Source organism: Homarus americanus, unplaced genomic scaffold (genome assembly GCF_018991925.1).
Source record: "Homarus americanus isolate GMGI-L3 unplaced genomic scaffold, GMGI_Hamer_2.0 scaffold39675, whole genome shotgun sequence".
In the NCBI taxonomy this organism is placed as follows: Eukaryota; Metazoa; Arthropoda; class Malacostraca; order Decapoda; family Nephropidae; genus Homarus; species Homarus americanus.
Window position 1 is genome coordinate 18,314,956 of NW_024736071.1, and position 18,453 is coordinate 18,333,408.

Consider the following 18,453-nt stretch of genomic DNA (forward strand, 5'->3'; position numbering starts at 1 on the left):
GCAATTTTCGGTGAGCTGGAACCAATTACCCAAAAACCCATTGAAACAATGGTTTCGGTTAACGAGCAACCTTCTAGAACGGATTGTGCTCGTTAACCGAGGGACCACTGTATAACTCGGGAAGTTCTATTAAATTAAATATAGCAAAAAAAATGTATACGTGATCCTCTTTTATTGGTACAGGAGAAAATTTTTTTGATGATGTAGTGTTTAGGTTGTGGGAAATTTGAAATTTATTATTGATACTGGATGATAGCAAGTGTCAAGTAATCACTAAAATTAATTATACTAGCTGGAAGACAGTAATCATTCTCATATTATCGAAAATCTTGTGTGAAGGATGACCACCAAGTCTTTTCCCCCCTCCCAGGCTCACAGATCAAGGTCAGTTGTGTAAGTACTTCTCAGTAAAAATTAAAACAAACCAAAAAATCACAATGGTTATATGAAACTTGCCATATTCAGTGAAACAGTGCTTATGTGTTAGGCAGTGAACATATAGCATATTTGCCAGCTTTCATTTAAATTTCTCAACCCGTTTTCATGTTTTGACCTTCCTCTACCCTCTCCAAAATTGTTTTGATTTGTCCTCTCTGTTCACACATACAACACATAATTTAAATTCTTATCAACTCATCTTTTAGATAATCTTTACATATTGTATAGACAAAGCAAAACTAGCACTGTACTCCAATAATCCCTAATATACAGTACTGTATCAACAAGTCCACCATACATAATACAACAATAGCATACTGTATTTACCATTATCTCAATATTTTGGAAATGAAAACCTTTTTGTCATAAGTTGACATGCTAATTACAGTACATATGTTCTTTTCACTAGAGAGTTTCATGTCTAAATATAAACCATTTGTAAGGAAGCGAAATAAAAGAATAAGAGGGAGGCATACCCAGTATACTTGCTAACAGTAACAGAGACGTGACCGACAGCCCAAACGGCTGATGAGCTGTTCAATGGCTGAGGGTAAAATTAAAAGTAAAAGATAAAATCAATAAAAATAATTGAAAAAAGTAATAACTAACTATACAGTACAATATTGTAGTATTATACTGAAATTATGAAGTTGGGTAAGCAGTGATCATGTCATATATCTCTCTAGAACATCTGTATCAACGGCTGAAGGGTAGTCTTGAGAGGAGTTCCCTCGTGAGCAGTTGTCTCTCCCGCCTGGCTCCGCGCAACACCGCCCTGTTCTCGTTGGCTCGGCGGGACAGGTAAGGCATCACCTCCGACATACTGCCGGACGGCACTGATTTGAACACCAGGAATCCTGATGCAGCTGCAGTATAAATAAATAATTAAAATTCTAATGTAATGATTCCACTTCCTGCTCAGGGCTCAAGAGTGGGATCCTCTCTCCCTGCCTACTCAGACACTTCTCCCACTGAAAAATAAAAGTAACAGGTCTTTTGTAGAATCATTTCTACACATTAAACTGATATGTGAAAAGCAAGAGAAGGCCAGCACTCTCACACATGAAAATTTAAATTTAAAAAATAATAATAATTCATATGATGAACAAAAGGTCCCCAGTGATTGGAAAGTGGCTTAAGTAAGTCCTATCTTCAAGAAGGGCGATCGTCACTCCACGAACAACTATAGAATGGTGAGCCTGACCAGCATAATATGTAAAGTACTTAAAGTACTTGAGAGTATTATCAGAGATGCCGCGATGGAACATCTACTACGAAACAACCTTGTAAAGGATTGCAAACACTGTTTTATGTCGGGGCGCTCCTGCTTAACACAATTGCTCAAGGTATTGGATATTTGCACCCATATTCTGGAACGGGGTGGTAATATCGACAATATATACCTAGATTTTGCCAAGACTTTCGACAGTGTACCCCACAAAAGGCTGAAAATCAAACTGGAAGGGTACGGAATTCGGGGAAATGTCCTAGCGTGGATAGAAGACTTTCTACATGACCGCAAGCAGTGTGTGTGTGTGTGGTGATTAATGGCACGAAATCATCATCTGTACCTGTCACAAGCGGGGTACCATAGGGCAGCATATTGGGCTCGCTGTTGTTTGTTTGTTTCATAAATGACATGCCTGACGTTGTACACTCCTCCATACAAATGTTTGCCAATGATGCCAAGTTATTTCGGAAAATCAAGAACCATGCGGACTGTGAAGAGCTGCAGAAGGATCTCTGTGAGCTCCAAGAATGGTCGAAGAAATGGCTGCTGAGATTCACTGTCACGAAGTGTAAGAGGATGCGTATCATATGTCCCAACGGAATGAAGAAACTGCACTATTTGAGACAATGTGAGAAGGACCTACAGTAGGTGTGTATGTAAACAATGAGCTGAAGCTCTCGGGCCATTGCGAGAAGGTAAATCAGGCAAATAAATTATTGGATCTTATAAGAAGGTCGTTCAGATATCTAGACTGTCCGTCCCTCGTAAAGATCTTCAAGAGTGAAGTGCTTCCCCATCTGGTCCCCGAGATATTATGCTAGGGACTGTCAGTTGGTTGAAAATGTTCAAAGGAGGGCCACCAGACTGGTGCCTGCACTTCGGCACCTCAACTACCTTGAGAGATTGGAGCGCCTGAACTTGCCTAGCTTATACTACAGACGGGCAAGGGGTGACCTAATTGAGGTGTATAAGCATCTCAAGGGGCACTACTCAGTCGAGTGTTCTTACTTGGAGCTGGCAGACCCCACAAAGGGTCACAGCTCAAGATTGAAGAAGCTGCAGGTCCAGAAAACTGTGAGGGCAAACTTTTTCGGAGTGAGAGTTGTGAACTCTTGGAACAATCTACCAGAAAGTGTTGTGACGGAACCGAGTGTGAGCTTCTTCAAGACCAGACTTGACCATCACTGGAGCTGATTCAGGAGCCGGTGCATGCCCAGTACTTGCCAACAGTGCATAACAGAGACGTGACCGATTGCCCAAGCGGCTAACGAGCCGATCAGTGGTGAAGAGGATAAAAGTAAAATTAAATAGGCAGAGCTGCCACACTCAATAGCATTTTAGCACTAATCTATTGCACACAGATTGAATGAGCAGACTTCAGAGGTGTGTTGGTGTCAAGTAATGTAATTTACTACTGATATCCTGGAGGAGGAGGAATGGGATCCTGGGGATCCATCAGTCAGACTCGGGAGTGCGGGCTGGTAAACAAACCTCCTTTATGCAACAAAATTTAAACAGCAAAGAAGAATAGCTTGTTAGAATATGCAAGATAATAGTTAATGGTGGATTTTTTTTTTTACTTTTACTTTTATCCTCTTCACCACTGATCGGCTCGTTAGCTCTATGGGAGAGCCTGACATCTAACTTTGGTAACTTTGATAATTTAAAAATATACCTCAAAATTTTTTAACTAATTAATTTTTTAAGTTTGGATTCTTTTTCCAGTTAGATGGAAGGCTGTGTGCCAGGAGGATAAGGGCGTAGCTGGGTAGGCCTCCCTCCAGGATCCGCTAGTGGGTGTAGGCAGTATCAATACAGAGAACCTGATGTCTGTTCAAACAGGTAGGGAATGTAAAGATAAGGATATCTGAATAGGTGTAGGGTACCTGTGTTACTGAGTGATGAAATGTGTTATTTCATGATGGAATGTAAGTACAGTATCAGTCACAGTACAGTATTATTGATCAAGTTTAAAATTAAGTACTATGAGAATTGGATTACTGTAAATACTTGCATTTCATGAATAAATATATAGGAGTCATTGCTAATTGGTAATTATCCATATTAAGAGTAATAAACACGCACACATATATATTACCATATTAATCCTTTGAGGGGCAGGGGTTTCCCTCAGCTGAATAAGATTGTCTGGTTTAAGTGCGATACTGCCCATTAGAGGTTTAATATGGTAATACCCCACCCTCAGCAGAATACTTACCGAGGGGGACGGAGATGTTCTCGGCCATGCCATACACTTGGCCGAACACCACGTTGCCTGCCTGGGGGTCAAGGCGCAGCTGCTCCAGCCTCCCCGCAGCATGCTTGACGGAAGCCTCGTTGTGTGTGGCCACCACCACAGCGCGGGACTCAGCTTCTGCTGCTACCTCCTGCAACATCACCTCCACCATGCTGCAACAACACTTAACAATCACCTCCTCACACTACATAAAAATAATTTTTATAGTATCTTACAAAGATGGCTAGCGTTATCATACTCTAAGTCTACTCATAGAGTTTATGAGTACAGTATATTGTATTTACTCTAAAAGTTCTCTTACTAGTTCATGAGTCATAGTTCTTGTATACAAGAGCAGGTTTTATGGATAGTTAGTTACACCATAAGAAATACTATTGCTGTGTACTGCTGCAGCTCATGCAATATGATACATTAATTTTCAATACCCATACGTAATTAATTAACGTTGAATACAAGTAATTCAGTTATTTGCAAGTATTTACAGTAGTGAGTCTGTGTGAACTATTAGTATTTGTTTTGTTTTTCAAAATGAAAATGGTTAAGATAAGCGATAAAATTTCAGCTTTCTAACTCAAAAAGTGCCTGAGATATTATCTACATAAGTAAAATAAGCAAAAACAAATGAATGAATGTTGCCGGAATTAGAAGGTATTAAACGACTCCTTTAATGGAGAAGATAGTTGTTAAATGTATAGTTTAGTGGTGGTACTGTCCTTAAGTTTTACCAAATGTAATTGTACTGTATAGAAAATAAGAAAACTTTGATTAAATGACAAAGATTAGACATCTTATGAAGGTCAAAATTAAATACAGTATGGCCTATGAGAGAACAGAAGATAACAGATAACTCAGTTCTTTAGAAAATCATACAACTTAATTGTGATAAAATTAATTCGAGCATTTTTCTTTTCCCTCCACAAGCTCCAGGTGTAGTTGGAAGTGAGCGAGTCTCTACTGTGAATTAATTAATTGTTATTGTTCTTATAGATTCAGACACACTGGCAGAACAATGGAAGGTATTAATTGCATAAAACAATGCAGCCGTTTCATGTGTGATTTTTTTCAAAACATAATCATTATATCAACGACCACACATGACCTAACGGTTGCCAACTTCTAATGTCACTCTTATTATTGACCAATCAAGACTATTAGAAACAGGGTTGCCAATAAGTCAGTATTTCTATAATTTTAATGACAAGCAGGGAAAACAAAGAGAGAGACCTGGTATAGACGGCGGCGGTGTCTTCATAGGTGTTGTTAACAGGGTCTGGGTAGCCTTTCTCTTGGGCTAGTGACCGTTCCCTCTCCAGGTACGCTCCTCGCACTAACTTGGCCCCGAACCCCACATTCCCACCCAGCGCTCGCACCACACCCAAGTCATGCTCCAGGTTCTCCCGTCCTGCCTGCACAAATGGTTAGTTATTAGTCACCTGTGCTAAGACTGTAGTACAAACTCCCTTACCTTAATAAAACAGAATTGAACTTAGGCTAACAGCAAAAGGTGTACCTAGGCGGTCACTCATCCATGGCAAATACTGATAGTACCAGGTGCAACTTTGCATAACCTTGTGTGATATTGTGAGTAGTGGTGTTTCCAACATGGTACGTATGGCCAAATTCTCAAAAATTTGATAATTAATAAATGTTCCTGAAAGTTATCAAACAACGATAGCAACAAAAGTGGTGCCTAAATCGCACTGACGTCCTTCTGTAAAACGATGCATTCTCTTTTCCTTATTTAGGGGAAATTATTTGTCATGGACCTTTGATAGCCCAGAGCGATTTTGCTAAAATATCTACAGTACTTATTTTTTCTTAAGAGTCTACTTCAGTGAAGAATGGAGATGGACCTTGAGGTAGCCCTGGTAAGTGTTCCAGATGATGGGCGTTGGATTGTTGAAGACCTTCATCATGGCCAGAGAGAGCAGGTTGATGGCCGGATTGGTGTAGGTGTACTCTGCATCCACTGCTAACACCACATCTTGCAACACACACTGCGCTCCTGTACGCACAAGCGCTTAATTAATAGAACCCCATGTGACATCATATCATAAATGCCATTTGGTTAAATAGCAATTCTAGCAATAGGATCCATTTTATTGATATACAGTAATGTATACACACACATGCACACCAATTTAAAGCCTACATTAGTGATATACTGTTCACTGCACAAACATTTAAAATAAAGACCAGGAATAGCATTTTATCTACACTACACATAAAGAATGGCAGAGACAGATGATAGGCGATGCTACAGTGGGTATTATGATTTTCTCAGCTTAGCCATTACCTGCGACATGACTCACTGTCTTTCTTTGGAGAGGGAAACTGTCTTCCCTTAAGTATAAAATTTTAAAGATTCAAATTTGATGTGATTCAAATATAGTGCGAGATATATGCTGTTAACTTGTGTGTGTTTGTATGTGTCTAACTTTCCATACCAAGTTTATAGAGACGTGGAAGGGAGTCAATGAGTTCCAGGGCATCTGATTCCTTGAGTTGGAGGGGGTGGAGTAAGTGTGAGGAGGTGGTGGTATGGCCATCACTCCCCACCTCCACCAAAAGAGCCGCCACCACCCTCACAGCCTCCACACGTTCTGCCATACTCAGAGACTGGTAGGCCGTTGACACTCTGGCCTGCAAGATGTCACATCCAATTTTATTCATTCATTAAGAATAGATGTGCACCCGAGAGTCTGAACTATCTGGTATTCAGCCTGAATGGTTTACTTTTTTCAGGTGGCCCACTTTGATTAGCCCACCAGGGCACAGGTCTATGATCCACATCAGGGCCTGGGGGCGAAAATATTATAATAATAATAATAATAATAATAATAATTAATACAAAATCTTCAAAAAAATAAAAAAATATTAAATCAAATATAATAATAATAATAATAATAATAAAGGACCATAAATAAAAAAGAAAAAGATCAATAGTGAGAACCTCCTAAGATGTCCCCACACACAACGCTTCCGTGACGCCTGCTGGACCACCACTCCACGACCCCCTGACGGAGACACGATGATGATCCCCATACTGGCCAGATATTTTGTAAATACTATTGATTATGTGTTAAAGGAATATCCTTCCTTCCTTCCTTAGGCTTTAGTAAGCCCCTTTATAATATTTATACTGTATATACATGTCACACTTGCCAGATGCTTCTGGTGTCATTGTACAGGGGTGCCTAGTGACAGCACTCCCTGCTTCCTCTATCAAGGAATAAACAATTGAAATTGAAATAGTGAGAAACGAAACCTGTACCCTGTATATGCATGTTGTGTTGTCATAGTAAGAGAAGCAATCAAAACCCTGACATTGTGTGTAAATGAGGCAGAAAGATCAGTAACCCGGGACTTGGTCACAATTTTTGTGAACCATGTGGCAGCAGGGTCTACCAATAGACATTACATTATGCTTCCAATATCTAACCAGGAAACCAGCTGTGATTAAATAGGGTTACACTAGATGTGAAGTGGATAAAAGTAAAAATAACGCCCATCCCATGCGTGTCCAGGCAAAGCATAGCTTGTACCATTATGATGAAATCCTAGAAATTTATTTTTACTAGAAACTTGTACAGTTGGGGTCAAAAGTTAGCTCCCGCTCAAAATGAAGCAACATCATCCCAAAATGAGATGAAACGGTTAGGGCAAGTCAGTTCGGAGACTGATTCCGTGACTTGGTTTCACCACAAGAAACAAACTTTTGTCCCTGACTGAATATACAGGAATTTGTAGTGTGATGACGAGATAATTGTACAGGTACTAATTACATAAATATCCTATCTATAATTTCTTCTAATGAGCCAGTGCATGCCGGTACTTGCCAATAGTGCGTAACAGACATGACCGACCTTCCAAGTGGCTAACTATTAACAGGCCAATCTGTGATGAAGATACAGGAAAGTAGAAAGTTAAGTTACTAACCAGGATATCAGCTGTAACATGAGCTGTGATCTTCGTCTGACAGATGGGTCGAGCGGTACCTAAGATGGAGTGTTGGCGGCTCAGGTCTATCAGGTGTATCGTCTTGTTGAGGTTCTTGGTGTACATTTCTTGTCTGGTATTAGGAATGGGAAGTTAGTGTAAGTGATACTATACGAGGTTCTTACTTCTTAGGTTAGCCAAGCTGTTTTTTTCACATTAAGATAAGTCACTTATTATCTGTAGGATTTTGCTTAACTTGTTTACAGGAGGTCGAACTGAAATTTGCATTAACTTATATTTATGTAAAGTTAAGCTGGATAAATATACTGTACACTACACTTATAAACTTTTATCATTGTAGGCTTCACAATAACGTGGTTCACTTTAATGGGGATAATTAGCCCATTCAATACAGAATGCCACTTAATATTTCATTTGGCTAACACCAGACAGAGTACAGAGGAGATTCTATACACAAGTGGTTAGATTAAGTTAGTCATATGAGGGGAAGACAGTGAAAATATTTATTTATGGCTATATCATACACACTGACAAGACCTATGTGGGCAACACTCACACGTCATGGCCTTCACCCACGTCAGTCTCCAGCATGGGCGCCACCATGAGCCTTACGCCCACACTCGCAAGGCGCTGACTGACAACCCCCAGCTCCTGCCCAGAGTCCCCAGCCACGAACTGGTTGTAGAAGGGCGCCACCATGTACCCCAACAGCCGTTCACCCAGCAACCGTTCCCCCAACGATAGCAACTGTTGCAATAGTTGAACAGAGTTATGTTAGTGTGCTTCACCCACTACTCGATCCCCAATTACGGGTTCCCCAGCACTTACTCTCCTCGCACTCTCTCCCAATACACGAATCCATGACAAATCCCCAACGGGGTTATCATTTGTCAACACTAAACTAACCTAACCTAAGCATAGAAGTTTTATATTTTATATACGAGACTGGGGTTTTGTCCGTACACCCAATACACACCCCCAACAAACAGGGAAAAGGAAGGTGTAGTAGTTACACAGTCATAATGGAAATGAAGGTGTAGCTTCATTGTCATCACTGGGGGAGGAAGATGTAGCTACAATGAGTGGGAGGAGGCAGGTGCACAAACACGTGTTACCAAAGTCAACACCAGGTGTGGTCACACTAGTGCGCCTGGTCCACACACTGAACACTTGTAGATGTAGCGCTATAGGCCTACTACGCAGCGCCTAAATGGTGATTAAATAATTAATAATCATAACATACATAATTAAAGAAGCAAATACATTTATTACTGACAAAAACATAGGTTAATTTGCATAAGTACATTCCACTCTGTTAGAAAGTCAAAAATAGAATTTTCTAGTATATTTATGTGTAGACCGAATATGACCTTCATTTCTGTCGGAAATTGGCCGTTTTTTTCGATTTTTATTTATCGAGGGACGTTTTCCGAAAAAAATAATGGCTAAGCGAATACAAAATACACCAAAAAACACTAGAAAAACATAAACCCAGCCTAACCTAACTGACTCTCACTATATGATGGAATCACTTATTTCTTACCTTATTGGCCGTCTTTGTCTTTGAGATAAGGGACGAGTTTCCACAATGCCACATATGTTGGTCTTAACGATATTTACATTCAGTCTTGCACTTATAACACTACTGAGATCGGGAGAACACCATGCGATCGAAAAATGCTATAGTTTCTTCGTTTTTTTTTTCAAAAACTCGCAATCAGCTCCATCACAGACTTCCATGGTCGGAAATGAATTTGAATTTGGAAATATGAGACCCAAAGTAAAATTCGATTTTGATTGGGCCAAAAATACCGCTAATTAAACCAAAAATAATTGTAATTGGTTGCAAAAAAAAAAAAAAAAAACGCTTTTGATTGGCCGTGTGACGTGTACGGGAACGCATGCGCGTGATGATTTATGAGAGACGCAGTGTGGGAGGTGAGATAGGCGATAATGGAGAAAGATTTATGGAAGAAAATAGAGAAAATTTTGGATACGGTATCTCCGTTATTATACATTTGCGACGGTAATGTAATAGATGAAAATGATCTTATAATTAGACGTCTTATTCGAATATGATAATAGATTAGTGGTAGGAATGTGGGTTGTGAAAATACAATAATACCAAAACATAACCTTTCCATCTGATTAACAACTTCAGTGTGGGAATTGGAAGCCGTGTTAAGTAACTACAGTACAGTACACTCCGGGGCGCTGCTCATGTGCTTTTACATAAATTTTTATGTACATTTTTATTATTTGTTTATGTACAGTACCCTTCTATCAAATGTAGTTTTCCCAAGCTGGTCATAGTTGGAGGAAAATTCCATGATGGTGAGTGTTTGCCGATTCGATAACTGAAATCATAACTTATATCGATCAGATGATGGTTACAGTGTGGCAGCTTCTCAACGCTGAATGTTTACAGTGCATATGGTATGGAGAAGTGACCCATGACACTGGGTGCCAAACTGTCCGCCACAGACGGTATAAAGAGATCAGACTTATGAATATAAATTGTTTTTATTTGATAATTAGCATGCCTTTAAAGCATTTGGTGACATCAAGTAGGCTAATACTGTAGTCTGTTGATGAACTAATAGTACTATGTAACGTAACAACGTGTATTACTTATTCCACACTTGTTATATACGCACGATTTCTTTATTTTCTCAATTCAGCATTCATAAACAATACAGTATTATAGAAATTATTATACTGTTTGAAGTGGTTCAGCCTAAATTAGTATGAGAACTGTTAACGTCAGAATTGCCAGCCATATGAGTCGTACCAAGATAATATAAGCGACTGTGTACGACCAAAGAGTTGAACTTTATCACGTTAACAAATATTTTCAAAACTTCCCAAGGGACCTAAACTGTCTTACATTATTACATAAAACCTGACTGTCCGGTGAACATAAACACAAACATGGCTAGTGTAATTAATGTTCTTGGGACCTTGTACGCTACTTGACTGCATACAAATGCATTTACCCAAATCGCTTAATGAGGAACAATAGAGAGTGACCTTGTGGCTGTGGTTGACGAGGGTGTCAACTGCGCAGGAGTGAAGCACCACCAGCCCGCGTAACAACTCCCGTGTCGTCTTGTGCTTGAAGGCTGTCTTGTGGTTCCCGAAGTTCAGCTGCAATGCTGCTGATTTTTTAACTGTAAACAATCGGGTTATTCAGAGTAAGTTATCTGTACCATCACTCTGGAAAATGGACTAAATATTACCACAAATCTACCAAGTAAAAGAAAAGTAACAGAGACGTGACCGATCGCCCAAGCGGCGAACGAGCCGATCAGTGGTGAAGAGGTTAAAGTAAATAATAACCAGGGCAAATGAGGCCAAATTAGTGTGTGAAGCAGCATGTTTGACTTGAAATGGACGCCGCCTTCCGTCCCATACAAATCGAGTATATGTCATTGGATAACTAAAACTATTATTATTATTATCATTTTTATTATTATTATTATCAAGAACCCCTGTATTAAATAAACAACACTATGGACCATAAGAATGATTCATGCAACTCATGGATTAGCAAAATATGAAACGTCCAGGCGGCAGACGTCACCGTTTACCAGCAGTACACTACACTACACAGTGTACACACTCCAGTACACATTGAATACTACCCAGTACACGCCACACTACACCCAGTACACTGCATACTACCCAACTAAATTGTTTTATTACAGTGCGCTATGGGTACGAAATGACTTTCGTATGAAATAGTTTGTGTATAAAATTACTTGGGTATGAAGTAGTCTCTGAGTACAAAGTGTCAAGAACCTGTAGAAAGCAACGCGAAAGGTTAGTAAATCCAACAACCTGCCAGAGAGTGTTGCGACGGCACCGATTGTGAGCTCTTTCAAGATAAAAAGACCAGGTTTGACTAACACTGTAGCAGCAGGTTCAGATACATTCAGGAGCCGGTGCATGAATTGCTTAGTCCTTGTCTAAGCCCACATAGGCTACACTTGTTCATATCCTCAATTTACATACTTTTATCCTCTTCGCCGCTGATCGGCTTGTTAGCCTTTAGTTGTATCTTGAGCCTCTATAATGCTTCATGTAATTTTGGTGAAGGTGTAGAAGAGGGTGACCACCAGAAGGAATTGTCCGAAGTGGTTGAAAATTTTCTACACACTAATATGAAATTGTGGAGTACGAGATATTGGTTCACACTCAGGATGGGATGGAGAAAGGAAACTCACAATGTGCTCTCTGTATACATATTGTATTGGATGTACAATGCAGGTTGGTGCTGGGAAGGCTGCATGGTTACAAGCGATGAGTAGAGAGAGCTGGTTGGTGAGGGTGCTCAGAGGAGGACCAGCTTGTGGGTCGCCATGGTCGCCGGCTGGAGCGAGGACCGCCAGGCAGGCGGAGGAAGAGGTGTTGCTTGCTGGTGGCTGTGGGTAGTACGAAGAGGTAGGTCGGTCGGTCGGTGATACGGAGAGAAGAGAGCATTAGCTCTGAGGGTGCAAGAAGGGTACAGTACAAGGTAAAGTTCAGAAGTGGGAAATAGAGGAGGAGGTTAACAGCAGGTGGGCTATCCACCTTGCGGAGACGGGTTTCTGTCTTCCGTCAACAGTGAGGCCTTATATAGCAGGGGTAGGCGTGGCTTAATAGTTGACCTCAGTCGTGTAAGGCGGCGCTGTTTGCTGATCTAGACCACGAGGGCAGGCTGGTGAAATCGTGGGGGTTGGCTAGGCAGCGACAAACAGCGTTTGTAGGGGATGGAATCCACTACAATATTAAACACAAAAATGGAAACGACAATGCATAGAACCAAATAGAACCTGACCTAACATACCCAACCTATGGGTTTGTTAGGTCAGGTTCTATTATGTTCTATGCATTATCGTGTTAATTTGTGTTAAACTTCTTACCTTAATATTGAGGTTGATATACACTAGCAATGGCGAGGAAGAATATGTGGAAGCGTTCACCATCATTTAGGAAACGTCTCTTGAAAAGGGATTCAGCAAGGTAAACAACAAAAATGGCGCCGGGAGGAGAATTGTGAAGTGGGATGGAGTAAATAAAAAGATTGTCAGGTTCTATTAGGTTCATGCATTGTCGTTTCCATATTTGTGTTTAATATTATATTAGTGTGCAGAAAAAATCAACCAATTCGGACAATTATTTCTGGTGGTCACCCTCTTCTACACCTTTACCGTAATTTTTCCCAGTGAATTTTGTGTTAAGTTATTAATACTATTAGTTCAACCACTAGTAGTAGTACGAGTTGCAGTAGTAGTAGTACGAGAGAAGTAAAAAGAGTAGCAGTAGTAGTATAAATTATTTACTCCGTAACACTTAGGCTAAAAGTAAAACAATACTCCGCGGTCAAGAGGGTAACAGTTTAAAAAAAAAAAAAAACATTCCCCTCCATCCTCTAAAAGTCGTGAAATATTGCCCTATGATATCCTCCCACAAAAGATGAATTGTGCTTCATAATCAGTGTGTTGTCTCGGGTGAAGGCCAAAGGCACCCAGCCAACCACCCCTAGAAGGTCCCGACCTAACCTTACATAAATAAACAATTAGGAGTATGTCTCAATGATAAAGTTAGGTTAAAGCTGGGAGCCTTTTCGGAGTGTGGTTTATCAAACTAGGGACTTATTGAAACTGGGGATGATTAAAACTGGGACCCATGTGCCCATGTCACTAGTCAACCCTCAAGTGATGCGGCGTCTCACAAACAACAAACGACCTCTCCGTCCCCTTGAGAGACAATTTAATCTCGAGAAATACAAAGCTTCGTCCTTGTCTCCCTAATGTACACATTTTTATTCTTGGTGAGACTTTGGCTCAGCTCACCACTACATTAAATCTGCTCACACTACACTAACTCTGCTCACCACTCAATAGCCCAGCTCAACGCTACTCTAGCTTAGCCCGCCGCTACAATAACTCAGCTCACCATTACACTAACTCAGCTCACCACTACACTAACTATGCTCAACACTATTCCAGCTCATCTCAACACTACATTAGCTCAGTACATCACCAGACTAACTCTCACCACTTGCTCACCTCACCACTACATTACCCCAGAATACCATTACACTATCTCATCTCACCACTACATTACCTCAGCTCACGATTACAATAGCTTAGCTCACTACCAGTTACTGTTTCTTGTACCAGTATCATGGTGGTAGACGATACATAATACTAAGGTTGTACACGTGATGTATCATGGTGGTAGATGACATACTGAGGTTGTTGTATTAGCGATGTATCATGTTGGTAGATGATACATGATACTGAGGTTGTTGTACTTGTGAGGGACTGTCAGTTGATTGAAAATGTCCAAAGGAGGGCCACCAGACTGGTGCCTGGACTACGGCACCTCAGCTACCCTGAGAGATTAGAGCACCTGAATTTACCTAGCTTATACTACAGACGGGTAAGGGGGGACTTTAAGACTCCTATTGTAGATTCCTTATTTTCTTATGTTCTTATGTTCTTAAGAATCTACAATAAGTGACCTTCAACTCGGACGATATTCTCTGCTCACTAAGTTGACTTATTCTTGTATCAGTCCTTTAACGTGTAAAAAATTCTACTGCACTGTGTCGGGTCTGTTGAGTCTGCCTTTGATATTCACCACAGTATCTCAATCACTGACTCACGCTATTTCATTGGTCTAATATTCTGCTCCCTTCTTCCTACCGCACTTCTGTACATACTGTACGTCATTCTTTACTGTTTCAATGTTTTCGTCTATAAAGGCTTTTTTTCTGTCTAGTTAGTGCTGTCTTCTTCCCAATAGTGTTCAACATAAACCCCATGTATATAATATTATGTGTTTCGAGGTTCTTTCCACTGAAATGCGTACTACTATTTACTGAGATTATCACCCTGTATTTTAAACACTAAAATTTTGCATCTAATGTGTCTTAACTCTCACCACCCTCCTCCCACATACTTTAACTTAACAATTTACGCATTAATTGTCTAATTTGTCTGAATTAGTTAAAAATAGCATCATCCGTATACAGCAACTGGCAACTTCCATAAGTTCCATTCCGTGATACCATGGTTGAGCCTCACTCGGAGTCATCCACAATAACTCATCCATAGATACATTAAATATTCAAGGCGACGATGTACAGCCTTAGTATACACTCAATTTCAAAACACTCGCCCATTAAGTCTCCTACATGCACTTCCTCTGACAATATTCTCAACAAAACTCTCAACATATAGTCTAGCTCTTTTCACTTACTGTACTGTTCACTATTCTGTCCTGTTCTTTTCTACTTCACAATACTCTGGCCTACTCTGCTTTGAAATACCCCGCCCGGTCCTAACCTGGCCTGCATTACCCTGCCTTATCATCACCTGCCTTACTTTACCCTGCCCTGCTCTTCTCGTACCTACACTACTTACTACTTAGTGCTGTCGTGGGCTGACTCACCTTCGTCCTGGCCAGGGTGTGTGGTGGACGGGTCGGCAGAAGCAGTGACGCTGACGTGGGCCTGCTGATATTTACCTCCTGCTACTGTTCCCAAATTACACACACCCACGCCATACACGCCCACGCCTCGTAAAGAGGGGAGGCGGCGTAAGAGAGAGAAAGCCAGGCGACACGAAGTGACCAACATGGTAGTGTTCGGGCCGGTGGTGGTGGTGTGATGACAGTTGCACTCTGGGTTGTTGGTGTCAACACTCTTGTCTCCTAGTTGTATAATGAAGTTAACGGTCCACACGGTTACAAATTATGGTACTCTCTGTTTAATGATCTCATCACTTTATATTACTGTTGCACTTCTCTCACTGCTGATAAGTCGTCTTTTTAAAGCCACTATTTGTGTAATGTACAAGGAGCATTACCTATTGAGCTGAATGTCAAAAAAAAAAAAAATATATATATATATATATATATATATATATATATATATATATATATATATATATATATATATATATATATATATATATATATATCAAATTGTTTTATATTTATCTATATCTTTATTTATATATCCATCTATCCATCGACAGTATATATTCCTGTTTGTTACACAAATCCTGATATCGTAGTTAAATGATTGTGATAAACTTTTTATTGGAATAGATCCGTATAAACACTGTGTTATGTTTTACAAGCAATTATAATATTGTTAGAATAACGTCATCTCCTTAGAGTTGGTGAGGGTAACTCTACTGTATATGAAATGTATTGACGAAAAAATTATTTATTTTTATCATCTCATACTAGAAAATTCAGTGAGGCTGAGATGAATATGAAGTTACAGTATTTAGGAAATTATCAGATGCTTCCTCCAAACACATAATACTTGACGTTGACGGTATTCAGTTGTCAGTGGGATTATAAAGGTATGGACAGAGAGAAATAATGATGATCTAGAGAATAAAGAGGTTTTAGTGGTAGTTGACAGTGGAGAGGAAGCACCTGGCATTAAAAAAAATGCATATACAGTACTGCACAGCATCGCAGGCAGGTGTTGACACAGTTATCACCCCTGTTATGTACACTAAGATTCCTGCCCAGTTTCCAACCACTACTAAAAACATAATTACACTGAATATATTACCAAGAGCTCATTTATTTACGTAGTTTAAGAATTATGCTTCTGTAAGTCGGTAACAAACTTGGAAATGACACTGAGCAAGACAGGAGTCACAAATATTGTTTTCCGAAGAGTGTACACACAGTATATTGTTGGTTCAGGCCATACACAGGCAGGACGTGCCATGCATGATATATTTTCACTGCGTGGAAATACTGTATCTACGAAAAATTGGTATGTGTGTGTGGGGGAGAATCTATGTGTGTGTACATGTATTTGTGGGAAGATCCGTGTGTATGGTACTTGTGTTTCTGTGTGTAGGGGGATTACTTTTATCCTCTTCACCACTGATCGGCTCGTTAGCCGCTTGGGCGATCGGTCACGTCTCTGGTACACACTGTTGGCAAGTATTGCAGAAAGAACCTCTGTGGGCTCCAAGAATGGTCGAAGAAATGGCTGATGAGATTCAATGTGACGAAGTGTAAGAGGATGCACCTGGGGCGTACCAACGGTGAGAAGGCGTATCATATGTCCCAATAGGATGAAGAAACTGCACTATTTGAGACTGCATGTGAGAAGGATCTAGGTGTGTATGTTGACAATGACCTGAAATTCTCGGGCCATTGCGAGAAGAAGGTTAATCAGGTAAATAAATTATTGGGTCTTATAAGAAGGTCATTCAGATATCTAGACGGTCCGTCCCTCGTAACGATCTTCAAGAGGGACTGTCAGTTTGTTGAAAATGTTCAAAGGAGGGCCACCAGACTGGTGCCTGCCCTTCGGCACCTCAGCTACCTTGAGAGATTGGAGCGCCTGAACTTGCCTAGCTTATACCACAGACGGGCAAGGGGTGACCTAATAGAGGTGTATAAGCATCTCGAGGGGCACTACTCAGTCGAGTGTCCTTACTTGGAACTGGCAGACGCTCGCCCCACAAGGGGTCACAGCTCAAGATTGAAGAAGCCGCAAGTCCAGAAAACTGTGAGGGCAAACTTTTTCGGAGTGAGAGTTGTGAACTCTTAGAACAATCTACCAGAAAGTGTTGTGACGGCACCGAGTGTGAGCTCTTTCAAGGCCAGACTTGACCAACACTGGAGCAGGTTCGGGTACATTCAGGGGCCGGTGCATGCCCAGTAATTGCCAACAGTGCGTAACAGAGACGTGACCGATCGCCCAAGCGGCTAACGAGCCGATCAATTGGTGAAGAGGGAGGATAAAAGTAAAGTAAAAGTAGTGTGTGTGTGTGTGTAGCACTTGTCTGTGAGGGAGGATCTATGCTATGTGTGTGTGTGTTTGTGCATCTGTATGTGTGGGGGGATCCGTGTGTTATGATATGTGTGTAAGTGTGTTTGTTGTACCTCTTTGTACGGATATGTGTATGTAGTACCTCTTTTTTGTGTATTGTGTGTGCACCTGTCTGTTGGGGGGGGGGACCTGTATGTGTATATGACACCCGTGTGTGTGTGTGTGTGTGTGTGTGTGTATAGCACCTGTGTACGTGTGCCAGGGAACCTGTGTGTGGCACAAGTATGACAACTGTGTGTGTGGAAACAGTATAACATCTGTGTTTGAAGTACCTGTGTCACTAGTGAGTGAGACACCTGTATGTGTGGCACTTATAGAGCACCCGTGTATGAGGTACCTGTATGACAAAAATGCACGGAACCACGAGTAGGTGTTCACTGAGTGCCGTTCAGCCTAGTACTGGCGCGCCTCGTCCGTCCTACCACCGTCACTCACCACTACCCCGTACACTGCTCTACCACCCTCACTGTCACCCACTCCAGAACAACGTCACGCTCACCCAACCCGTCAACCACTGCCATCAGTACACCGCCACTACCATCCACACACACACCTACATACTAATCATTACCACAGCACCCATAAACATGCCAATCAGTGACACCAGCACCCACAAACATGCCAATCAGTGACACCAACACCCACAAACATGCCAGTCAGTGACACCAACACCCACCAACATGCCAATCAGTATCATCAACA

The 18,453-nt window shown here is 40.9% G+C and overlaps 1 protein-coding gene across 7 annotated transcripts; it reads right to left on the minus strand.

Moving 5' to 3' along the window:
* Nucleotides 1–902: 902 nt before the first annotated feature.
* On the minus strand, nt 903–18,240 carry LOC121871864 (hydroxyproline dehydrogenase-like). 7 transcript variants are annotated; one of them, XM_042374432.1, is made up of 10 exons: nt 18,089–18,240; nt 15,330–15,590; nt 10,917–11,056; nt 8,443–8,633; nt 7,866–7,998; nt 6,374–6,569; nt 5,780–5,931; nt 5,151–5,332; nt 3,888–4,078; nt 903–1,304 (listed from the first exon to the last, which is right to left on the minus strand). In XM_042374432.1, exons 2-10 carry the CDS (start codon nt 15,514–15,516, stop codon nt 1,135–1,137), a joined length of 1,542 nt encoding a protein of 513 aa, XP_042230366.1. In that variant the 5' UTR covers nt 15,517–15,590; nt 18,089–18,240; the 3' UTR covers nt 903–1,134. The 7 variants fall into 7 exon arrangements, with proteins under 7 accessions (XP_042230366.1, XP_042230367.1, XP_042230368.1 ...); XM_042374433.1 differs by having other exon boundaries at nt 15,330–15,753; nt 18,089–18,199; XM_042374434.1 differs by having other exon boundaries at nt 15,330–15,716; nt 18,089–18,197.
* Nucleotides 18,241–18,453: the final 213 nt, after the last annotated feature.

Coding starts and splice junctions, on each gene's coding strand:
- LOC121871864 (XM_042374432.1), bottom strand. CDS start 15,516: ATGTTGGTCACTTCGTGTCGCCTGGCTTTCTCTCTCTTACGCCGCCTC. Junction 7,999..8,442: donor GTGGGTGAAGGCCATGACGT/GTGAGTGTTGCC, acceptor TCCTAATACCAG/ACAAGAAATGTACACCAAGA. Junction 1,305..3,887: donor GAACATCTCCGTCCCCCTCG/GTAAGTATTCTG, acceptor TTTATACTGCAG/CTGCATCAGGATTCCTGGTG.